Source organism: Neolamprologus multifasciatus, chromosome 9 (assembly GCF_963576455.1).
Source record: "Neolamprologus multifasciatus chromosome 9, fNeoMul1.2, whole genome shotgun sequence".
NCBI classification, from domain to species: Eukaryota; Metazoa; Chordata; class Actinopteri; order Cichliformes; family Cichlidae; genus Neolamprologus; species Neolamprologus multifasciatus.
The window spans coordinates 31,198,175-31,224,547 of NC_140447.1; the positions used below are offsets into that span (position 1 = coordinate 31,198,175).

General features: G+C 42.0%; 1 protein-coding gene across 6 annotated transcripts in view; it reads right to left on the reverse strand.

Moving 5' to 3' along the window:
- LOC146511891 (sodium channel protein type 3 subunit alpha-like) overlaps positions 1 to 26,373 on the reverse strand; it is a 289,234-nt gene that overhangs the window by 29,172 nt on the left and 233,689 nt on the right. For all 6 annotated transcript variants that reach the window (XM_085171634.1, XM_085171632.1, XM_085171635.1 and 3 more), the window contains 3 exons: positions 23,913 to 24,036; positions 5,360 to 5,514; positions 4,397 to 4,570 (listed from right to left, as the gene is read on the reverse strand). In XM_085171634.1, the coding sequence (XP_085027760.1) occupies positions 4,397 to 4,570; positions 5,360 to 5,514; positions 23,913 to 24,036 (453 nt within the window). The remainder of the gene's footprint in view (positions 1 to 4,396; positions 4,571 to 5,359; positions 5,515 to 23,912; positions 24,037 to 26,373) is intronic.

The window sequence follows — 26,373 nt, forward strand, 5'->3', positions numbered from 1 at the left end:
ACAAAGTAGCTTCAGACTGTGCAAAGAACAAAAACATGAAATAAAGGGGACGTCCTCTGCTTTTCTGTCATTTATAAGCTCCATCCACCTGCTATTTCAATCTTCAGTTTAAGATGGGCAGCCAATCAGGAGGAAGTTGGCTTAAAGGGAGGGGCAGAAGCTTAAACAACTTGGCTGTGTCCCAATTCAGGGTCTGCACGCTTGAAGTACGCGCACTACGCGTACTACGTACGGTGCGTACTATAAGTACGAGAAGTGAGGAAGTGAGAGACTTGTGAAATGGGACGGTCTAGCCCTTCGTCGCGCTGTTCAGGTTGCCTAGCAACCATGATACTAACCGCAAGATTGTGTGACATAAATGAAGGAGAAAAAATGTTTTGTTGGTCATTCATTTTTGTCATGACATCACTTTGATTAGTTGAGTATCTGAGGCTGAGACCACAGGACTGTAAAACATGATTGTTGGGCTTCATTTCTGTCAACAGTCATTTCAAGATTAGTTAGTAAATATAATTAGCTGATGTTGTTCATGAGACTAAAATCATCTCACTGTGGTAATGTAAATTTAATATGGCCAATATTATAGTTATTGTCAGATTATTATGATATATATATATATATATATATATATAAGGCTTTAAAACCAAGTTAACACTGTAAGTACAAACATCACTAATGTCACATAACTTTGCCGACATGTGGCCAACAGCAAAGTTTTAATGTTCTTCGTTATTAAACATTCGCACATGAATAAGTGACGTCATGTTCAGTACTTACTTTTGACAGTTCACTCTTGGCCGCTCCCTTCTGCCGTATTTTGCGGCAAAATTATCCACACCCACCGCCGCGCTATGAATTGTGGGATATATGGGACCACGAAGCGTGCACCGGACCACGCTTGATATTTGGGGAAATCGACGGCGCATTTGGAGTATGCATTTGAAGTACACTTCGAATTGGGACAGCCGTCGTCGCGTGGCGGTGACGTAACCGCACTTAAAATGCGTACTTCAAGCATGCAGACCCTGAATTGGGACACAGCAATTGTTTCCAACTGACAGGCTGCAATCAACCAACAACGTCTGGGGTCGGAAAACTTGCAGTTCCACTAACGTCCTCAAGGGGACATTACTGGAACTTTTCCATTTTTCTATACAGTGTATGTGCGCTACAACAGCACCAATGAGACAAATAAGGTTGAATTTGAATCATGCAAAGCTACTTCAGAGAATCCAAGAAGATATTCTAAATGCAGAGCTGGAACTTAGCAGAAAAGTTTGAAAAAGTAACAGACATTTTAGCATTTCTTAAATAAATTCTTACTCTGTTATTTTTGGTTTTTTCTTACTATTTTTCCCTAATTAATTTCAGTAAGTTTAAGTTCACAATTCTTAATTTCTGTGTTAAGCTATGAGCCAATAAATAGCTACACTTACTTCTTACATTTCAAAATAAAAGCTTCTTAGAAAGAGAAAACTTTTTATTCAAGCAGTTTCTTTCAAAATAACGATAAAGCAACACAGCAGAGATAACTGCAAGTAATTTGCAAATAAAAAATCCGAAAATTTCCTTTTGATTACTTTATATCTTCTTCTTCTGATGCTTTTCTGCCCTCTAGTGCTAAAAAATGAAACCCTGAAGCTTTAAGCGTGTCTCTCTCTTTCTCCATTTCCAATAGCGTTAATAAAACTCTGTTTCTTGTCTCAGCTTTGCTTGGTTAGTTCGGTGACTCAAGATTTCTACCTCTCGTTCCCCTTCAGGCCACTACAGTCAGATAAAAACGTCAGTGTCATTTATGAAGACGGCTAGGCGGAAACACTCGGAGTGAGAGAGACGGGGAGTGGGTCGATTTCCGACTCGCATGCATATGTATGGTGTGCATCATAAACTGTGTGTGCCACTCGCCCAGAACACTGGAAGAAAGTGTGAGCGTCTAAACATACACATCTTTGTGTGTGTGTGTGTGTGTGTGTGTGTGTGTGTGTGTGTGTGTGTGTGTATAGGTTCAAAAGCCACGGCTGATTATTTGTCTGGAGGCTGTTTGAACTTCTTTCTCTCTCTCTGCCTCTCTTTGTCGCTCAGTGTCTCTCACTCTTTTATTTATAGTGAGAAACACTGAATTATTCTCTTCTTATACATAAACTGCACATTTAACATAGACCCTGTTTAACATGGAGAATTTACACAGAAAGGGTAAAAAACAGATATGAAGTGTGATTAAAGAGTTCAGACAGCAGGTCCATCACAAGCGAAACCCTGATTTAAATTTGGCAATCTCCTCTTCAAAGTCATCCTCTCAGGAATGCCCAAGAAGCTCCCAGCACCGCTGCTATTTTTAGATCTCTTCCAGGACGTCTCTGACATTATAGTTTCCACATCTGCAGATCGCTTGGGTCCCTGTGACGTGACTCACTCGCTGTCCATCGACGAGTTTGAATGCGAGAGTCTGAGCGGACGTGAAACAAACCTGCCTGATTTTTGTGCCCATGCAAAAAAACGCACCAACTACAGATGTGCTCAGGCACCAAACCTAAAAGAAGTATTACTGAGGAATGATCACTCGGCCATCGAGGCTCCAGCTGTACGTACGTACGTATACGTATAATCCAAGCTCTCTACTGTGCACTCTGTGCTTTTACTGTGAAAACCTGCATAGAAACTGACCTGAATTGTGTAAGGAAGCTCGTAGTGATGAGAGCTGAGATTTCGGCTACAACAGAATTTGTCCAGAGGAGAAGAGTCAGACTATTGGAGGTACAACGGGACAGAATGAGAGATCTAAAAATAGATGTTGTACTGAAAGTCATCCAGAGGTTCACAAGACGATGATCTTGAACAGTCAAACCCAGGAAAGATGTTTGAAACCCTGTTAAGTCCCTGGAACATCTGCAGAAACTGAACTACAGACAGACTGACGTCCAGGAAACATTAAACATTAAATAAACACCTCAAACTGACAGAGAGTTTTTATCCCCGACGTCGCAACAACATTTATTCTGGAGCTTTCTTCCAACCGTGACGAGACGTAGAGAGAACACCTCCTGATGGTTATTGAGTCAAAATGTTTGCTGGGACCAATTTTTAGAGGTCAGTCTCTGGAACTTTTTGATCACACTCTGACTTTTGCATCACAGCATTCATAGTGTTTCCCAAGTTGTAGACTAACAGGGACAAAATACCATCTGTGACAACACAATGGATACATGCAGTCAATAAAATACTCAGATTACTTTTGTCTGTACAAAATACTTATTATACTTATTTTTTCTTCATCACAGTTTGCTGTCTGTCAAAATTAGGGATGGGTATCGTTTAGGTTTTATCCGATACCGGTGCCAAACCGGTACTTTTGAAACGGTGCCGGTGCTTAAACGGTGCTCAAACCAGTGCTTAAAGAATGGAGAACACAAAATTGGTCCAAAAACCTCTCATGTTCAGCTGTTTTTTGTAAAAAGATAACAATGTTAGCCTTTTCTGCAGCTATAGGGCATATATGGTATCACTCTTGGCTGGAAGCAGCTTAAACAATGGAAAAAACACCAACTTTGTCCAAAAACCTCTCATGTTTAACTGTTTTCCACTTTTTCTTTGGTCATTTTAGCCTTTTTGTCCAGGGTGAAGGGAGTATCTGCCATCAAACAAGAAGACAGCCGCATGTAGCTATGATGATGTTTGCTAGTTCACCTTACATGCATTAATGTAATAACGTGGTTAGCCTACTCAACGTAAATTACACACGAACAACATTAAGCTACTCACGCAGAGAAGAACGGCTGCTGCTGCATCATCATCCTCATCATTTCTGCTACACTGGCAGGGCTAGGGGCCAGGACTCTCCTCTTCGGGTTTTTGGGGGATGTTGCTAACTCCGGGTCGATAACAGGCACCACACCCGCAGTAGATGTGCTCGGTGTGAGGTCTTGCAGCAAGCTATCAAATACGGCGCATTTCTCGGCTTTTAAAAAAAACGCTATGCGTCGCCAGGTGTTTCATCAGATTTGAGGTGTTACCTCCTTTGACAGGATCACAGTATCAGCTTAAAGCACTTGTTGCAGCTGCTGAGTTTGCATCTTTTGCTGTGAAGTACAGCCAGACTTTGACCGCTTCGCCTTGGGCATTTTTAATCTGTAGCTCTGCTCTAAAAGAACGTACGTACCTGGACCCGCCTACTATCCTCGAAACGTAAAATGATTGGCTAGAATCTAAAGTGTATCACAGCTCAGGAAAAAAAAGCACCGAAATGTGCGCTGCTTTTCTGTCTGGTTACTACCGTTTATGTCAGAAGATACCGGTACCCATCCCTAGACAAAATTTGTAGCCTTCTTGTGTCACCAACATAAAAGCTAAAGTGAGTGACTGGCTGATAATCTGATAAATAAATCAATCAATAACTTACATCAACGATGAGGAAGTCCAGCCAGCACCAGTAGTTGGTGAAGTACTTTTTGAAGCCGTAGGCGAGCCACTTGAGCATCATCTCCAGGATGAAGATGTAGGTGAAGATCTTGTCGGCGTACTCCAGCACCACTTTGATCACCCGCCTCTGCTCGATGTAGATGTCCTCAAAAGCCTGAGCGGGGGTGGAGAGAGCTTTGATTTGATTCACTTCAACAATTTTTAGTCTCAGATTTCAGCAGCTCACTCAAACTATGTAGTCCTAGATCTCCAACATCGACTGCATACATTGTATGTTTCTATTATATTATTACAAACAGCTGTGCTGACGATCAGTGAAATGTGTTTTATATGAAGATAGTTGTGTAAATCACTGCTAATCCAGAACTAAGAACAGATTCATGTTGCTGCTGTTCAATTTTTGAAAGCGAACTCGATGTGTTGATCATCTGTTTTGTAATTAGACGGTTCATTAAATGAAAATCTGTGTAAGGCCGAAGTTCGACTTCATCCTTCAGATAAAAAGTGGATGTTTATTTCTCAGCACAAAGACTCAGGAGACAAAGAAACAAAGACTTTTTTATGAATGCTTAATGGTTTTACTGGTCTGGCTCATTTGAGATTAAATGGGGCCGATGAACTAAAATGGGTCGACACCCCGGACAGTAGAAATATATTAGTAACACTGTGTATATAAACACAAATAAATACAGTAAGTGATATAAAGTAGAGTACAGTGAAGTAAACTGGTATTCATTGAACTAATTCAGTGATGCTGCCTTCATTAGACAGTTGCATTTCTTTAGTTCAGTTACTTTAAGATACAAAAACATAAAGTTAAAAATAGAACCGCAATAAATAAAACAATAGTTAGTAAAAAATGATCTTTATTACAGTTAGAATGAAGCTGAAGGAGACTGTGTGTGTGTGTGTGTGTGTGTGTGTGTGTGTGTGTGTGTCTGACCAGCGCTCCGGAGCTGAGGAGGATCATGAAGATGATGAAGGTCTCGAACCAGCTGTGCTCTACAATCTGGTAACAAGTCTTCCTCGTCCTCCACCACATCTGTCCGAGACCGACGGTGGTGTCGATGTCGCAGCACTGAAACCTGGCCACGCACACTGTGGGCGAGAGAGAAGCACACAAAGAGACAGAAGAATGACGGCACATTCATCTCATTACACCTTAACCGTCAGATACTTTGAAGCCCTCATCATAATAATGAGGTATAACAAAGGAGCGAGAGGAGAGGTTTTCCTTGGTTGCATGAAGTTTAACAAACTGAGCTTGTGTGAGTTTGAACTCACAGTTGTGCCTTGCTTCGGGGCACGCTGGTGTCATCGCTACAACAGAAACCACACAACACGCCTGCTTTGTAGTATGCAGATGACCCGGAGCCTAAAGTGCTGTGTATGTCTGTGTGTGTGTGTCTGTGTGTGTCTGTGTGTGTGTTCTCTTGCATAAGCCCCGACTCCTCGGCAGATGTTAAGCTTCTGCTTTCCCACAACAACCCAATGATCGTGTGCATGTGTGATGCAGTGAAGATGGTAGCAGATTGCTGCAGATTTATTTTCTGCTCCAAACTGTATTTAACTCTTTCAATCCACTTTCCAGTTCATGTTTCTTTAAAATGACCTTTTGTGTCTTTCTTCATATTTCTCCTCTTCCACTGAGGCTACGTCCACACGTACACGGGTGTTTTTGAAGACGGAGATTTTCCGTTTTCGTTTTTAAAAATAATCCCGTCCACACGTAAAGGCAGAAATGAAGGAAAACGCTGCTAGGAACACGCCAAAGCAGCAGGTGGCGCTATATTCCTAACCGTGCAGAAATGTTGGCCAATCAGAAGTCTAGAAGCCTCGGTGGGAAAAAGTAAACAAAGCTGGGGCATAGAAGCAGAACCGAGTCGTATGTGTGGAGGGACAGTAACTGTGTGTGTATATGTAAGCATTTAAACACTGCAGAGAGAACAAGTAACAGTAACAGTATTGTAGAAATTCATTTCACCTAAACAATAACGTGGCGCACAAACGTGACGTCAACAAAGGCGCACATCTTTGACGCTGCGTTTTCTGCGTTTTCTGCGTTTTCTGCGTTTTTCTCGTCCACACATAAATGCAAAAACGGAGTTTTTAAAAATCTCCATTTTCAGTGACCGAAAACGCCGTTTACGTGTGGACGAAAGGTGCAAACGCATAGAAAAATCTGCATTTTCAAAAATACCCGGGTACGTGTGGACGTAGCCTGAGATGCGATGTTCATATTAAACATGGCCAAAGATTCAGTCACTAAGCTGTCAAAGCACCTTATTGTCATTGCATACGTACAAGGAAATTATGGAAAATACATTATTTGACTGAATTCAATATTTGGTATTTTTACATGAAATGATATAGATTTCATGTGTGTGATTGAAATGATAGTGAAGTGGTACAAGAAAGAAACCTGAGCCAATAAGATGAATTTTATCAAAGTGAACAAGGTAAAATGTAAAGTTGAGATAAAATCTGTTACTTAGTTACAGATTCTAGTTATTTTGTTTTTCCTGTGTAACTTTCTGATCTGCGTCTGTCATTTAAACTCTGATGAAAAAGATCTTAAGATGAAAAACTACAGCTTTGTGCTTCTCTTTTTCTATCAGTGCGTGTCGTCACTTGTACACTGAGTACTGCTGAGGTTGAAATGCAGTGATATTATCACTCAGCCAGTTACTTACTGCCGTGCATCATCCTATGAGTAAGTGCTGATGAAGCGAGGATCAGATTCCCGTTATTCCTGCTTTATCGCCCATTAAACGCTTGCTGCTAGCATGTCCGGATTCAGCCAGTTCGGGCTACTAGAACAGCAGATTGCAACCTGATGTTGACTCACAATCAGGACGGCAACTTCAAGACAAGTGAGGGACGCTGACGTTCCCTTTGGCAAGACATGATGATGGCTCAGTAACTGACAGAGGAGATGAGGGAATGAGCTTGACAACTTGATCAAGTGCATGTGGTCAGTGCAGAGTGATGGCTCAGCGGTGACATCACACAGAGAGGGGGGGGGGGGGTCATGACTCAACTCTATGATCTGTTGTGCAGCAACTTTCCCATCCGTATTTTTCCAGGAGTAGCTACACAACTATAGTTTTTTCTACTAAAGGCAATTTGATGCTTGTGTTTTATATTCATTCCTGCTAAAATCAGACAAAAACCCAGCATCTGTTAACAAATGTTATTTCATGCAGGCCTTTTCCTATTTGCATGATGGATGAATGGACAGAGTTTGTGTTTCCTCCATTTGAAACTGCTTCCGTAGGTTTAAGCTGGATTATTTTAACATTTAAGCATCAGGGGTACGGCCTCTCACGGCTTTGATAACCAAGTGCTGGTGAGTTGGTAATGTTTGAATGCTGTAATGTGAGAGCTGAACAGAAATACTCCTTTGGTATGACATGAACTGTGGGTACTTCTCTGAGTATTTATTAGTTGCTGACAGTTTGTTTTGAACCACCGGATGTCAATTAAACCTCAGTCACACAGTCGTAGAGACTTTTTGGTGACCCCCTGCTGACTCCCAGTCCCTACAGAAAAATAACTATTCCTCAACCAGTTGGTGAGTGGTCTGGACATTGTTGGCAGTTGCTGGTTAAAAGTGCAACCAAAAACCTCCTTGCATTTTATTTGGCTGCTAGCAAGTTGCTGAAATCATCTGTAGCTTGCTTGGAAGATGCCAGCTTGTTTGCAAACCCTGGCAAATTCTGTAGTTCTGTTTCCTTCAAACTTATTATCATAGGAAACAATGCCAGCGTTTGGGTATTGCCAGCGATTTTCAGTTAACACCAGTGTCACAGTTTGCCAAGGCAAACTGCGTGGAGTGTGAAGAGTGGACCCAGGTGCAGACATACTAAAACTCAAACTTAACTGATGATGAGCTGTTTATTAAGGCAGACAGAAAATACAAAATAAAAGGGCAAAAACAACGCAAACTAAGCAATAACCTAAACTGGGTAAACTAGAAAGGAAACACGAACTATGAAAAGCCAGGCAAACAGAAACACAAACTCTAAACATGGCGATGATGAGGATATATGAAAACCTGAACGCAGGACATGGGAACAACACAGACAATCCGACAAAGACTGAATGAGAACGCACAGACTGGCTGTATCCCAATTCAGGGTCTGCAGCCTTAAAGGCCGCATTTTAAGGCCGATTACGTCACCGCGACGCGACGAAGGCTGTCCCAATTCGAAGGCTGCTCGAAATGCGGCCCTCAAATGCGTCCTTCATTTCCCTGAATTTTAAGGACGTGGCGGTGTAGACTTCGTGGCCCAACATATCCCAGATTTCATAGCGCGGCGGTGGGTGTGGATAATTTTGCTGAAAAAAACGGCGGATGAGGGGCGCCGAAGAGTAAACTTTAAGTAAGTCTGAATATTATGTCACTTATTTATGTGCAAATGTTTAATAACGAAGAACATTAAAACATTACTGTTGGCCACATGTCGGCAAAGTCATGTGACATTAGTGACGTTTGTACTAACTTGGTTTTAAAGCCTTTACTTTAAAATATACGCCGTTCAATAGCTGAGCTTAATCAGAGAATGATCAAAGCTCATGTAGAAACAAACAAACAAATGAACAAAAGATTTTCTCCTTCATTTCTGTCAAACAAAGCTGTATGAAACGCTTCCAGCTGTTAGTATCATGGTTGCTAGGCAACCTGGGCAGCGCGACGGAGGCTAGACCGTCCCATTTCACAAGCCTCGCACTTCCGGCCTTAGCGGTCTTTGAGTACGCGGCCCTTGAGGATCGTTGAGGCTGCAGACCCTGAATTAGGATACAGCCACTAAATACACACAGGAGGCTAATGAGAGAAGTGGGAACACATGAACATAACGACCTCACAGTGGACGAGTAAAACTAAACACGATGAACACAGGAACACAAGATCTCTTCAAAATAAAACAGTAAACACGAGACGCAGACATGAAACACATGAAGGGCAAGTGAGACTTAACAGGGGTTGGAAGACACAAGGGGACTCTAATAACAAAGAAGTAGAAAAACTAGTGAGCTTAATCATATAAACATCAAAACTCAAAACACGGGGTCATAAGACCCGGGATCGTGACAACCAGTTGATGATGTAAGAACTGTCAGTGAATTTCTCTGATAAAAAAAACTTTATTTGTTTCAACTGCACCAGAAATCTTTTTCAATGACAGAAAATTAAACCTAAACAAAAAGGAAAATCTGCAAATATAAAGCGAACTATATATTTGGAACAAATAGAGGAATAACTGTGGCCCAAGAGTGGAGCCCTGATGAACACCAAACCTTTACTGTGCGTTTACAGAAACGCAGCTCAACTCTATCACTGTTTCATTTTAGTGGTTAAGACTTGAGGCCTTCAGCTTTAAGGCACCCCAGCACTGCATCAAGATGAGCTGTAATAAATATGCAGTCACATATGACTCCATGAAGCGAGAACATATTTAGGTAAAGTGAAAACATTTTCTTCATGGTTGTTTCCTGTAACAAACAGAATGAAAAGAATCACGAGCTGCTCTTCACTCTGCTGATTGCCGCGTTCGTCTGCCTGTAATTAGAGCTCTGATTACCCCGGCTTTCTGTCTCCATGGCGACTAATAGGCTTTTCTCCGATATGTCAGTCGGATAATCCAATGAAAACAAGCGAACAGTAATGCGACACTCAATCAGCCCACTAACAGAGTTATTATCTGTGTGTGTGTGCATTAGGAAACCCCCTCTGCTTGTGCTGGCTGCAGTCTTAATAAACACATTCGCTGCTGTAAACTCTGAACATCTCGTCACATCACCTGTTGGTCAAACCGACGCCTCCTTCGTTGCTCTCGATCTCTGCTGTGCACGCCATCGATCTGTTATCGAACGCTACTGAGAAAACGCTCCTGAATGATCTCCTGCCAGGTGATTGCATTTGATCCTTGTTGCCTCCACATAAATGTCACAATCTCAACACACACACACACACACACACACACACACACCTATACTATATCAGCAGAAATTCTAGAAAGTTCAAATGTGAATATTCTTCCAAAAGGTGTCTGATTCTGATCTTTACAATTTGATTCTGTAGCAGGATCGCGAGTCACAGAACCTGGAGTCCAGTAAAGGTTTTAAAATGGGCGAGTGAGCTGACATCATAAGCCTCAGCTCCCTACGTTTGTCTTCATATATAAAACTAATGTCACATTTAAAATAAAGGTTAATAAACAGTCGGGCGAGTAGTAAAGTCAACTAAGTAAAGACATGAAGAGCAGAGCGCAGGCTGTGAAGGTGCTGGAGGATGGACATGACCAGTAATTATACACTTAATAACCTTTTATTTCCTTTATTGTATTAGATCCTGTACTTACCATCTTTGTCAATGAATTATATATACCTTCACGTGTCACTTCATTAGGTACAGCTTTTGCTTTAATACCTCAGAACTTTCTCAGAGATCAGTGTTGGGAAGGTTACTTTTAAATGTATTCCATTACAGATTACAGATTACATGCCCCAAAATGTATTCTGTAACGTATTCCGTTACGTTACTCAATGAGAGTAACGTATTCTAAATACTTTGGATTACTTAATATATTATCATGCTGTTTACAACTACGTGAATGTACTATTGCTGTGATTTATTACTGTTACTGAAGGTCCGCGGCTCCGAACCGTAGTAAAGGGACCTCTGGCTAATACGGTGGGTTCTGTGTCGGCTCGTAGCTGAAAACTAGCTTTACTTTGTTGTCTGGGTCAACTTTGCTAGCAGAGACAGAGAGAGGCGCTGAAAGGCTGCTCCAACAGAACTTATTGTTTTTGGAGGAAAACACGAACACGGTGTACAGTCGAGTCTTAATAGCTTACTTACAACTGGGCTCGTCAGGCTGTCTTCTTGGCTGCAGTGGTTATTATTATATTTACATGCTTCCAGCTCCCGTTTCTGCTCGATGACAGCTCGTACTTTTCCTTTTTCTCCCTCCCTCGCTCACAGACACATAACGTGTATGACAGTCCATTCTCCCTGCAGCACGGACTACACTGCCCATGATGCTACATTCTTTAGAGCTATACCGGTAGCATTAGCTTAGTTTAGCTTAGCACAACAACAACAACAACAACAACAGGCGCTCTTCCACCCAGCAAACACGCAGAGACCCTGTAACCATGGCAACCGTAACGCTGCCTGGAACAACAGAACGTAGCTGTCAAACAAAACCCAAACAGTCCTGACCCGCCACAATATGAAACAGGGAAGTACCGCCGTGTAATCCATTTATTTCAACAAAGTAACTGTATTCTAAATACCACCTTTTAAAACGGTAACTAACGGAATACAGTTACTCATATTTTGTATTTTAAATACGTAACGGCGGTACATGTATTCCGTTACTCCCCAACACTGTCAGGGATTCATAATATATTCTGATTCTGATACAGATCAAGTAAAGCTGCTGATGGACGTAAATTAACTAAAGGCTTCAGTCGGAAAGTTTCACACTTCAAACTGAACGCTTGTAATTTGAAGACGTGAGGAGGAAAGTGGTTCAAAGAATGAATAATGTCATCAAAATGACTAAATATTTAAAGAGCTGCAGTTTTGGGTCTGTTTAACATGTCCACAGTGATTTACCTCTGCTGGGTGAAAGGTTCAGTACACGCCGTCCTCAGAGTCTCGGCTCACATTAGGAGGAAGCGTTTAAGTGATCAAGACAAAGCGCTAAAAGATCCATGTGACAGTGTGACAGAGGAGGCGGCGTGTTCGCGTCTTGCTCGGGGGCCCTTCAGCAGCCACCTTGTGTCGCCTCATACCTGAGACCTTTCAGTTAGAGGAGCAGTAAACGCCGCCGCCTCTGCAGGCATCACACGCTGCCCGCCGAGGCAGAAACACACTCGCATATTCTGTCTCAATCGTGTGTCGCGTGGCATCAAAACATTAACCAATGAGCTGGCATTTAGAGGACTAATGAGGCAGCTAATCTAACGCTCACTGTTAGTACAGATGTGTGTGTCTGTGTGTGAGAGAGTGAGTCCGACGTGAATCAGTGAATGTCTGTGTTTATATCTTCAGTGGAGCTGCTGTGTGCACACCTGTAAAGCACATATATGTACAGTGTGTGTGTGTGTGTGTGTGTGTGTGTGTGTGTGTGTGTGTGTGTGTGTGTGTGTGTGTGTTAGTGGAGATAAGAGTGAATGTTTGTGCCAGGACATCAGAACCTGTCCGTGTGTGTCGGCTCTGAAACTACAGCAGCAACCTGGAGACGACTGAAAGCAAACAAAGCTGCTCTGATGTGTTTCTCTTTTTCCACCAAGAGCCCAAAAAAACTTCACTTTGCACATTTTACTTTTAATTTGATGACACTGATGGAAGCTAAACATAAAGCCAGAGGGAGGCTGGTAGTAAATGCAGTGAAATAAAACCACTGAACAATCTCATGACGAACACGCACTGAGAGAAACGTGTGGAGAGAGATACAACGTGCTGAAAGTCACCGTCCTGACGACACAGCAGCAGCAGCTGAGTGACCTCACGGGCAGGACCCTGAAGGATCTGATGGATATCAGATATTATCACATCTTTGTGTTACCTAGCAACCACTCTATATGGGCTAAAACGGGCCATCGCATCATATTAATTTCATGTCAATAAAATCTGAATCTGAACTAAACAACATTTAAGTTCAAAAACCCGAATCTCTGATTGGATGGGAGTGTGAGGAATTAGCAGGCTGCACATCTGGAAAAGCAGCATCAATGCTGATACAGGTTTTAGAGCAGTAAGGGCTTGCATATGTCAGCAAGACGATGCTAAACTGCACAATGCAGCTCACACAGCACGGTGTCACACAGTAAAGCAGGAGCGCACGATGTTTAATATGAAGTGCATTAAGTCGAGGATGAGTTTTCTGAGTTTGTTTCGCTCTGGCAGATCGTTGTGATATGTTCAACTTTATTTCAAAGCTGTTTCGGGATGTAAGTCATCTTTAATGTATCTCATGTAATGAGAGGTCATCATGTAAGTCGACTCACACTTGAGCAGAAGGAGGAGATTCTGTTTTCAGCGTGTGAACTACGACCTTTATCAGCTCCCACAGATAAACACTGACCCTTTCATACATGTGAACTTCCTCTCAGAAAGCGTGAGCGTTGCTTCAGAGCTCAGCTCTCAGGGTCAAGCGCATCTTCTGGAGCGGTCTTCCCCTCGCTGAATGCTCGGGTAATTATTTCCCCTTTAAAGCAGAAATAAAGAGGCCTTTGTTTGGTTTGATCAGCAGGTACAAGCAGGAAACGTGAACGCGAACCGATGACCTTCATTCATCTGAGGAGTTTCTTTATGCTGCCGTTCTCCAGCTCGTTAGCGCTCCTCGCTGAGCGTTCCCCGTTCGACCGACCTTTCTTCCCGCCTGATGAATAATTAGCGGCAGGGGAGCGTCGCCATTCAGGCCGACACACACACTCTGTCTTCCTGACAGCTAGAGGGAGCAGCAGGGAGGCACGCTGCTTTTTGTGCTTTGTAATCACAGCATGGAGGAACACACACATACACCACATGTATATAAATATATACAAAGACATGAAGATGCACAGAAACAATTCTTCAAAGCTGACACTGCAGCGCTGTGAGGATTAAAAACACTCCTCCAGCATTTGCATGTTAGCAAGAAAAGTTTGAAACTGTGCGATTTCAATGTGCTCAAAGAGGCCGAACCTTCTGTCACCTTTTTTTCTTATTTATCTTTCCTCAGATGTCTTTTTACTCTTTACTCTTATCTTACTGTTCAAACTCAGGATTAATAGTAAAACTACAGAACACATCATGTCCATCAGGTAATATTTTACATGACTTCTTCCTGTTTTTTAAAGTAATGCAGTACGTTACACACTTAGTTCTTAAAGAAAGTCATTTGTTACGCTACTTGTGGCTTTAACCCTTTAAGACCTACCATAGAACCAAGTCCGCCAGAGCTTATATTATATGTTTACATGCTGTGGAGCCATTTTTGGGAGCAGTTCAAGTTGCTATACATCAATACAACCATTACAGCCTAAATTTTAATAATATGTCTGCATTAAGTTCATAGTAATTACATAAATTGCAAAAAAGTGCAATAAACTACCAAAAAATTGAAAGTCGTTTTTGTTTTTTAACATATATTTCTAGTTAGAGAAATTTAAGAGGCTTATCCCTCAAAACTGTAAATACAAAAAAGTTGCACAAAATAGTTTCCCACCACAGGAAATTTATTTTGAGTGTCTTCATAGTTTTATTTTTGAAATACACCAATTTTTATACACTGCAGGAAAAACGAAAATAAATATTATAATGCAAATTTGCAAAAAAGCAGCATATGTATCAAAATAAACTATTTCCAGCAGTGCAATATGAGTCCTAAGCATCCCAGAAACCACACAGAAAGTCATAAAGTCAAACATAACTTTTAAAAACACCAGTATAGGCTCATGAGGCCCTGATGGTAAAAAACTACATTTCCGCAAAATGACGTCACTTCCGGTGTCGGGCAGGTCATGGCGGACATGTGATAGTTCACGCTGATGGACGTAGGAAGTGTTACAAACAGCTGATCGGATCGGCAAAGCGTGTTTCTGGAATATTATGTTTTTGTTGCTGCAAGTGCTTTTTATGCAGTTTTTACAAAACTATATGTGGAAGGAAACTGTGACCGAGGACAAGCTGATGGCATAAGATGTAAGTACAACTCCTCCGGTTTCATATGCAAAAAAACTTATTGCGCTAGCTCACGTGGTTGCAGAGCTACCGGGATTTAAAAATAGTTACGCAAAACAGAGCGTGCTGCTCTGACCGGTTTTAAAGTGTTAACACTCCAGTCCCGATCATCTCTAATCTCCTGAAAGTTAGTGCTCTAACATTATAACTTAACAATATGACACTTAAGCTAGAGACACACACACCAACACAAAACTTTGTCCTAATGACGACCCACATACAATCTTTCTATTAGTTTTTATGTATGAACACAAAGCACAAAGGAAACAAAACCAGCACAAAGACACTTCAAAGCCATCACCATGGTGATTCCCGACTGCCCATCACTGCCTTTGTTACCTTTGTTTCAGGTGTAAGATCACTCTGCTAGCTTAGCATTAGCTCGTCCGTGTGCAGATGCTCGCAAAGAGCTGAAGTTGTGTTAGCGGCACGATGCGGCGGTTTCTGTCCTGGACAGTTTCCACTTCACCATCACGCTCTCGTCCTTTTGTGCAACAAAAATAAAAGTAATGAAGATGAAACAGCTCCTCAAAAGCTGTATCTGCGTGACGCTCCAGCATTTCCCTCCTGCCAGCACGCAAACTGAAACGAGCTGATGGCAGCACAGAAAGAAAAGCACGTCTGTTTGATGTGTCTCTCCCATTTCTATCTCCCCAGCCTCTGTAACGACATAATGGTAACTGAAACATGTAATGTGATTACAATAACGTAATCACGCCCTGAGCATGTGTGATGAGTTGTGAGAAGATCAGGATGGAGATCTGTTTACGTTTGGTTTGAAGCCCAATACGAGTGGGGCCTGACCGTGGGTTTAAACGTGGGGCCGCGTGGAGATGTTCAAACCCTCCCGGGACTCTGCCTTTGTCCTGAACATCCAGATGGCCACACACACACACACACACACACACACACACACACACACACACACACAGCAAAGTAAACTGCTTCCTCCTCGTATTCATATACACACACAGCTGGTGCCTGCCTGCTGCTGTTAGTCATTTTCCTGGCCTACTTCTGCAGCAGCTGGCCGAGTCGCCGGAACCACTGCTCCCCTCACACACACACACACACACACACACACACACACAGCAGCACAGAGCTGTGTCAGCATACTGGTGGTACTGGTCCAGAGTGTAAAGGGACTGTGAGCTGAGTCAGGAGGGAAGCCAGGCGGCGACAGCGGCAGCACGCCGGAGGTCGAAATCTGTTTCTCTATCCAAAAATCTGTTGATGTCAGTAAAAGGTCAAAAGGTCAACAGGTCAAACACCACCACCATCATCATCATCTTTCCTCCTGGGCCTTTCTGTCCTGGCTTCCTGTTCCTCTCTTCTGTTTTCCTTTCCTCTCACTTCTTCTCTTGAGCTTTTTTTAATTTAATTAGCAACTCTTTCTTCTTTTTCTCTCGCACATTTTATCCTCATCTTCACCCTGCCGATCTTCATCATCACGTCTTCTGTATCAGCTAGAACAACATTTTTTTTTCCAAGAGGTATGGAGAGTGTTCATACCGTCGAGGTCCGCCTTGTTTTGCACTTTCTCTCACTTCCTTTTGTCTCTTTTCACATCTTATTTGTTTTCCTCTCGTCTCTAGCTTCTGATCATGCCGGCGACCCATCGAGGGTCAGGGAGGTGAAAATATCTCGATGACTCTTCCTGTTCCACTCCAACGACTTAAAACCGATTGGAGAGGAGAGTCAGTGGCAACGCAGGTCACTCAGAGTAACACGTGGTCTCAAACTCAACCAACTTACAGTTAATTTCCAGCCCTTTTAATACAGTTTTACTCTGTAGCATGAGACCTAAACAGAAGCTAACCCCAGATGGGTCGACAGTAAGAGGCTTGTTCTCCTCTCTCTTCAGTTTCTTCTTCTCATTGGTTTCATCTTCTCCTTCTTTGATTTTCCTCTTTCCCTTCTCCGTCAGTATTTAACAGACACACAGGTGTCAGCACTGCGGCATAAAGAAGGACTTTCGTCCGTGTTCATCTCTCTGCTGTCGCTGCTCCAGCGGCTGATCCGAGTCCAGCCGGTGACAAACGTCCGCCTGCTGTGAAGGACTCTGCTGAATCAGGAAGAAGCGGGCGGCGTGTTGGGACATTCGCGATGGACGCATCAATCTTCTAAATGAATCAAAGCTAATACAACATCTGCTGTTTGGCAGCTGCTTTCATACAAAGCACCGCTCGCTGGGAACGGGCCCTGCTTTGGTTTTTACATTGGAAAGTGATGGAGAGTGAGCCTCTGCAAAATATGATCCAGTACCGAGCGATACCAGGGTCAGAAATACCAACATCAAGAGCCTTTCTTCTGTTGTGTCACAGTGACTTATGTTTATTATGTATGGACGGCTTTCATGTCCATGTGCTATATGGTTAGTGCTCAATTGTGTGGCAGTACAGTCTCATGTCCAGTGCAGGCATGCAGGCTGTTTTACTGGGTAGTGTTTAAGCTGTAAAACCCATTTCTAGGGATGCACCGATACCGATACTGGTATTGGTATCGGGGCCGATACTGTAAAATGTGTGTGTACTCATACTCGTAAAAGTTAACCGATACCATGAACCGATACTAACTTATTTCATTAATCAGAGGGTGGCTTGTCATTTCTGTTGTAGTTTTTTAGATTGGCCACTAGGGGGCCAATTATTATTTTATTTATTATTTATTTTATAATAATTATTTTGTTTGTTTGTTTACAATATGGACACTCTGCAATAATTTAAACATTTATTTTATTCTCAAACCTAATTTGTATTTATTTTATTCCAAACAGAAGTGTTTATTTATTATTCTGAAAGCTCGAGACAGTGCCAATAGTTCAGTGATATTTTGTAAAATTACAATGTGGCGACTCTGCAATAATTTAACAGAAGTACTTATTTTTCACTTGAAATTTTTTTGTGGTCATTTTTATTAAGATTTTATTTTTTATCGGCAGAGAATAAAATAAAACCTGTCTTCCAATTCATTGTATTTGTGTGTGTGTGGTAGAAGTATCGTTTTTTGTACTCTGTATTGGCAAGTACTCAGATCCAAGTATCGGTATCGTATCGGTTTGAAAAAATTGGTATCGTTGCATCCCTACCTATTTCCTTCCTGTGGGGAATCATAATGTGTTTCCTTCGGTAACCAACAGTGTAAAAGTCAAAATGTTTCTGTTAATCTTAAATGCTAACTATTGTGCTTTTTGAACTCTACTAGAGTGGCTTTGCATAAGTCACAGTTCATAATAATCCTTGTTTACCGTACACTAGACCTTGGTACAGCCTCTCAGTTCACTCTGAAGGGGAGGGGGAGGTAAAAATGGTGCCTGAAACACACTCCTTTAAGCTTCACTCTCATTGGCTCTCCTTTAAATAGAAAGTTTGAAGAGCTGGTGAGTGCGGCTTCTGTATTGCTTTCACAGTCTGAAATGACCATATTAGACATATTAAAGATTATCAAATGGCAGTCGATGTGGGTGAAGAATAAAGCCAGTGTGGAAGTAACTGTAGTCTCACAGACTTCCATGTCAAAATGTCCAAGAGTCCAGCAGACACAAACATGTTTACAGCCTGCTATGAAGAACGGTTTGGCCTCTGTGGCTAATTTCAGCCAGTTTTTCATAACAGACCTGTTCAAGGTTAAGGGCTTGTCTGTGCAGTTAATTGTTCTAGCAGATGGTGCAAAAAGCCTGTGCTTCAGTTTCAGTGAGTTAAATTCAAGGATTTTAGCAGCCTGTTACGTAGCACTAATGCAGGTATCGGCAACTTCACACTTTGGACACAGAGCTTTGGTAGTAGCAAGTCAAAGTTGTGGCAGCCAAAATGCTAACACTGAGGCTTCAAAGTGTGGAGCCCATTGACCCCTTGGCTATGTCCATCCTGGCCATGTTTAACAAGAGCATCCAACACTGTAACGGCACACATGACAGAAAACAGTCCTGGAAAGAGTCTCTTGGCAAAATCCAGTCCAATTTATGAAGTAGATGTCGATATTGCAGCTTTGACTTCCCAACTAAAGAGTTCGATCACAAATCTCGGAGTTAAAATCGATTCTGCACTTACCTTTGATGACCATGTAAACGGGGCGGTAAAATCAGCATTTTATCACCTCAGACGTTTATCGAAGGTTAAGCCCTTTCTTTCCAAGCGTGACTTGGAAAGTGTTATTCATGCCTTTATTACCTCACGTTTAGATTATTGTAATTCTCTTTTAACCCTTTAAAACCGGTCGGAGCAGCACGCTCTGTTTTGTGTAACTATTTTTAAATCCCGGTAGCTCTGCAACCACGTGAGCTAACGCAATAATTTTTTTTGCATATGAAACCGGAGGAGTTGTACTTACATCTTATGCCATCAGCTTGTCCTCGGTCACAGTTTCCTTCCACATATAGCTTTGCAAAAACTGCATAAAAAGCACTTGCAGCAACAAAAACATAATATACCAGAAACACGCTTTGCTGATCCGATCAGCTGTTTGTAACACTTCCTACGTTGGAATAGACGTCAGCGTGAACTATCGCATGTCCGCCATGACCTGCCCGAAACAGGAAGTGACGTCATTTTTGCGGAAATGTAGTTTTATTTACCATCAGGGCCTCATGAGCCTATACTGGTGTTTTTAAAAGTTATGTTTGACTTTCTGACTTTCTGTGTGGTTTCTGGGATGCTTAGGACTCATATTGCACTGCTGGAAATAGTTTATTTTGATGCATATGCTGCTTTTTTGCAAATTTGCATTATAATATTTATTTTCGTTTTTCCTGCAGTGTATAAAAATTGGTGTATTTCAAAAATAAAACTATGAAGACACTCAAAATAAATTTCCTGTGGTGGGAAACTATTTTGTGCAACTTTTTAGTATTTACAGTTTTGAGGGATAAGCCTCTTAAATTTCTCTAACTAGAAATATATGTTAAAAAAACAAAAACGATTTTCAATTTTTTTTGTAGTTTATTGCACTTTTTTGCAATTTATGTAATTACTATGAACTTAATGCAGACATATTATTAAAATTTAGGCTGTAATGGTTGTATTGATGTATAGCAACTTGAAATGCTCCCAAAAATGGCTCCACAGCATGTAAACATATAATATAAGCTCTGGCAGACTTGGTTCTATGGTAGGTCTTAAAGGGTTAATAGGGGCAGGGCACTTTGTCACGCTTGCAATTAGTGCAAAATGCTGCGGCACGATTTTTAACTGGCAGAATGAAATTTGATCACATCACTCCGATTTTGGCCTCTTTACACTGGCTTCCAATTGAATCCAGGATCCGTTTTAAAGTCCTTTTATTGTTTTTTAAATCTCTAAATGTTCTGGCACCTGTTTATTTGTCTGACTTGTTGAAGCCCCACGTCCCCACTCGTTCCCTTCGGTCAGCTGAGCAGTTGCTGCTTTCGGTCCCAAAGTCACGGCTGAAACTTAGAAGAGACCGAGCGTTCTCTGTTGCCGCGGCGATGCTTTGGAATAACCTTCCTCTCCATATCAGACAGGCTACATCAGTGCCAGTTTTTAAGTCTTTATTAAAAACCTATTTTTATTCCCTGGCTTTTAACTCTGTGGGTAACTTTTTTATTGCTATGTGCATATTAGTATTGTACAGCACTTTGGTCTACCAGGTGTGTTTTTAAAGTGCTATATAAATAAATAAATGATGATGATGATGATGATGAAGTAGCATTTATTTGTATTCTTATTTATCAATTAACAAACTGATAAATAGACACAACAGTAGATACTTTTTTGTAAGCATGGGGACTTAAAATGCGTCTTGCATTGTTATAATCTACAGTTTGTCTAATTGCTCTGAATCATTCAAGATGTTTGTCACTTGTAAACACTGCAAGTTACACGATGGAGTCTCACTAATGAATTCTCTGCAGGTGTTCCACAGAGAGGCTTTTCCAGCTGGCTGGCCTGATTCTTTCTGAGCCTCTTCCCACTGTAACCTCACTTTACCTCCCAAAGCCAAATACAGACATGAAGGTTTAACTGAAAAGCTCGATGAAATTAAATTAGTTATCGATGCATTTTGAGTCATTTTACCAACATGTGCAAACCATCCCCCGACAGCTCACGTGTCTCTTTTGTGGCATGCTGGCTTTGCTGAACTGCTCGAAGACAAATCTGTGCGTTCCAGGAGGAAACCGGCTGAGTCAGGAGGGAAACAAGGTGTTTGCTTTTCACCTGGGTTAGTCCGTACAGGATCATAAATCTCGTTGTGAAAGTATTGGGGCAAGCGGGTGGCGGGATGGGCTTGTGGTTAGTGGAACCATTATGTGACTGCAGGGATGCATCTCCACAATAGATGAACATGTCCAGATTCTACCATCGTTTTGGGAAATACGTGAACTAAACTAAAGTACAACCATAACAAAGAAAAATAGCTAAACACGTCTCTAATCAAATTAAGTTGCATTCATATCTGCATAATACAAAAGATGCTTTCACTGGAACTTGAAACCACAAAAAAGATCCCAGCAGATTCGATTTAAAGTGAACTGTGCATCGTGGTTTTCATGTGGGCATCCACATATACAACAACAGCTAAATGACTCATGGAGCATGACATCAATCATAGCCAATGAGCTGCCCCCCATACTTTCAAAACACCAATCTAATCAAGAATCCACGAGACTTTCTGGAGGCCGTTCAGTACGTAAGCCCTGAAGCACGTTGCTCGATGGTTGCCACTGTTGCTTCTCAGCAGTTTAACTGGGACTTATTGTGAAAAGTTCGCACCTTCTATGTGTGCTTGCCTTGGGGAGCTCTGGTCTCTCCTCCCATCAAAAGCTTGCCTCATTCACCTGTGACGGTGCTCTCCACTACAGTACTGGCTTACAGCTGCAGCTGGTCCAGGCTTTGCAGTTCTGAAATCTCAGGATGGATTAAATGCAGGGAATGAGTTTCCTTATTGGGATCAATAAAACAGATCTTATCTCAGAGGATCCAATTCTAATGCTGAAGTGCGCCACAGGACACCCCCACAGATCCTATGTGTACAGGCCGATGGCAGTGCAATCTGTGGAGTGCATTTTAAATGCTGCATCAATGGTGTCACTTTAGTGTACAGCAAAACAAAAAAACTGGACTATGTAGCTTTATCACAAAAAGCAAAAAGCTTAAATTATCTCAGCTTTTACTTTGAAAATATGTATTCAATTCCTATAACTACCCCAGGACATTTATTTTGAAAGTCGGGCACTGCACGTCTTTGTGCGTTGCTTTGCAGCGTTGTTTCAGAGAGCAGCAAAGGCAAGGATGATGTTTGACCTCAGGTTATTTGACTGATGACCATCTGTCCCGCTGTAGCTCCTATAAATCACTCTCTTCTTTTGCTCTGATAATGACCTGCTCCGCCTTATCTTTCTTATCTCGGTACAACGTTGTGTAAAGTGCATGTGAAGAAAATGAAATCTGGCGATATGCAAATGAACAGCTGTGTGTCATCTGCATACAGACAGAAATAAATGTGCCTGAAGTTCTGCAGCTACCGCTAGAACATAACACATCATATTTCACCTCCGCTCTCCATGAACTTGCCCTTCATTGGCTGACGTGAGCCCAATAAAACTCCAGTGTTCCCCCAGTCTGTCTTGCTCCCCTGAGCCTCTGCATCATTGCCACACTAGCCTGTGCCAAACGGGGTCTAAGACAAATCTCTGCGCTCCAGGAGGAAACCGGCTGAGTCAGGAAGGAAACAAGGTGTTTGCTTTTCACCTGGGTTAGTCAGAACAGGATCATAAATCTCTTGCTGAAAGTTTTGGGGCAAGTGGGAGGTGTGGACGGGCTCTCATGGCGAGTGAAACCACGAGAGTCTGAAAGGATACAGCTCCACAGCTTCAACAGATACTGAGATACAGGAATGTAATGATTGTACTGGTTAAGACCCGTATGGTGGTAGATTTACAAATTGATATGAAAGCTGGATTAAAACATGGAAAAAGAAGGAACTGAAGAAATCCGCTTAATGAAGTGAAACGGTGTTTTGGAAACTAAGAAGATGGGAAACAATCTTGTGAATGTGCATCATGGTGAAGCTGAAGTGGTTTTGGGAATGTTGTAACAAGTGACAAATGACTCTGTTAAAAATGTAACAAACGATGTAGCTTTTGAACGATTCCGTTAAAATAAAGATACATTTGATTGCTTTGTTTGGTTAACTATTGATTAACTGTTGATTTCTCAGGTTTGACATTGAGCTTTAACACTACTGGTACTTGCATCGATACCACCACATCCACAGCACAATATGGGCATTCTGTCCAAAGACATCGGTGTGGTTATCGCACACACAGGTTGCTTACTGGAATGTGCGGTGATTTGATGAGACGGAGCTAAACAGGAGAACAAAAGCAACAGAGGGATAGAAAACACTCCCACTCTTACAGATGCTGAACTAATGACTGGGCTTAACAGTGACCGGGATGGCGTCATCACCTATGAAGATTTAGAGCCCAGAGGGTTAATTAAATACAAGAATTCTTTCAGCAGATTTAGTTGTTTTTGACATCGGAGTTGTTTAAGTTTAAAGATAATGAATAAAAGCTGAGAAGGACCAAAAAAATCTGTGGATGGGGAGATTAAGGAAGTTATTCTTTGCAGTATTACTTAGTATTGCTTACTGAAACTGGGAGGCATCCATGGACATGCTGCCAGTCCATCTCAGGGACACAACACATGCTCACATGCACAGCAGCAGCCAATCAAAATCATCCTTTAAATGAAGGCGTTTGTCTTTAATTGTGTGTGTCTGTGTGTGTGCTTACTATCTGGGAAACAGTTGTCAGGGTCCATCGCCTCTTCAGCCATCTCTGAGTACTCATCCTCTTCCTCTCCAGGCTTCCTCAGGTCCACCGTGCTGCCCTCTGATAGGCTGATGTCGTCTTTCGGCTGAATAAAACAAAAACAAACAACCAGTCATGGACCTGCGACTGGTTAATATCACCTACTCACGATTAAAACGAATAAACAAAGAATGAATAAATAAATAAAGAAGAATAGAAAACGACTGCACAGATTAGGTGAGGGTGGGTTGGAAAGCAGCTTGCAGATGCAACAACTACTGTAGGAAGGTTAAAGACAATTATGTAACCTGCCCCATACTGGAGCTACCACTTGAATGCAGAAGGGCACCAGCTAACAGGATTGAGCTTAACTCTGCGTCTTGCCTGAACTAATATTATCTAATGCTAACAGTCAGTTTAACTCTGAGTGAAAGGATTCATTGGCGCCAATCACAACACTAATGTGAGCAATCAATACATGTCAGCTGTTTTTAAACTATTCTTCTAAATCATTCTGACTCAGAGTGTTTAAGCCAAACCACTAAAGGCTAATCAGTCTGAACATGCTGCCAACTGATTGGTCAAAACGTGAGGTTTTTCAGCTGCTATTTAATATTTTCTCATTAACAGTATAAACATGGATGTAGTGGTTAGAACAGACCTGTTATGAAGAGTCAAGCTGAGTGTTTTTACTTTGACAATCCTGGTTATTCTTCCTTCTGACTCTTAGATTGACTTTAATTAACAAAACTGAGTTAATGTTGTATTAATTATGACTAAAACTAGTGACTGAACCCATCAATCCAGTAGGACTTCCCCTACTGAAGGAACGGGAAAAGAAAGATGAGTCTTCTACAGGTCGCCCCCTGGTGGCCATTAAAGAAGGTTAAAGGTACTTCCACGCTGGCTCGGTGTTGTCATGCTGGTGAACTGAGGCATGCGCCAAAATCAATCGCTTTTCTAATCATATTCCAGCCCTGAAGCTGGATCAGATCTATCATTAACTATAAATACTTACAGGGCTGTGCTGATGTCACAGTTAATGCTAACAGTGACCAACGCGACAACCATAACATAACACAACAAACACACTGTAACAGATTTAACCTCATAAAAAAGAAAAACTCTAGTGTGTAAATGATTCACGCAAGTCACCAAACTTTTAATCAAAGTCCTTGAAACCAGTGCTGACTATCAGCAGCCTCTTATTCTCATTCTCTGCTGTTATATCCACCCATCCATCCACCCATCCATCCACCCAAACCTCCTCCCTGCCTTTAAGGCTTTTAAATACTTCAGCTCCAACTGCTGTTGTCATTTCTCTGTAATAAAGGAACACATTTCAGAGTGTTTTTAATAGTCCCTGGGCAACAATGGAGCTCTAACACACACACACACACACACACACACACACACACACACACACACACACACACTTGACATTTTCATTTGTTGACAATAAGAAACCACATCTCCAGTAAAGTAAGGCTTCCTGCTCGCATCCGAATTTGTTTCACTATGAGCGCTGTTCAAGCTGTTTGTATGTATTTGTGCGTTTTTTGTTTGTGCGATTGTCGCTTTGCTGCAGTCGAGGCTGAATGAGTCAGATTTGACGTTACGTAACTGACAGGAATCCTGGCTGAGAAAACAGAGAGACGCCACCTTCCAAACCTTCCCTCCCGCCGCTAGGAAAACTGCCGTCTGTTCGATCTGGGCAAAACTAGACGTTAGGAAATCCCCCCCCACCCCCACCTCTCACGTCCCCCCTCATCCCAGCGGACTTCAAAGGTCCCTGTTTGCTAAGCATCATGGGAGTTTAACTCTACAAAGGGACGGGAGAGATGGAGGGATAGGAAACAGGTTTTCTGCTGAGGCCTGAGGAAAGAAATTTGGCAAGTTTTGTTGACTGTCAGGACAAAAGACACAGCAGGGGTGTGTGTGTGTGTCTGTGTGTGTGTGGACAGGTGAGCTAACTACCTGTGTCAACAGCTAACTCATGAATACATTCAGAGTCTGGGAACAGAAAGCAGCCACTGTGACGAATGCCAGCCTTGGACACACACACACGCATGCAAAGGTGAAACCAAACAGACGTGAATACACGGCTAATCTCTGACAGACACACACACACACACACGTGAAGAGACGCACACATAAAGTGGATAATATAACACACACGCAGCAGCCTTGGGCCAAAACCTCCTGACGGCTGACGTCTATAATGAGCGGTTTAAATGTATTTCGAGTCATAAGCTGTTTCTATTGTGGAGCCAGAGAGGAGCAGCAGGCAGCGCAACACATTCACCAACGTTAGAGTCACGTGTAATCTGATTACTGTAATCCAAGTAAGAGAACAAGTACATAAAAAACAAAAATTACAATTAATGAAAAGCGTCTGTGCTTTGAGTGCATCAGCAGGTTTATTTAACTCGTCTTCACTCAG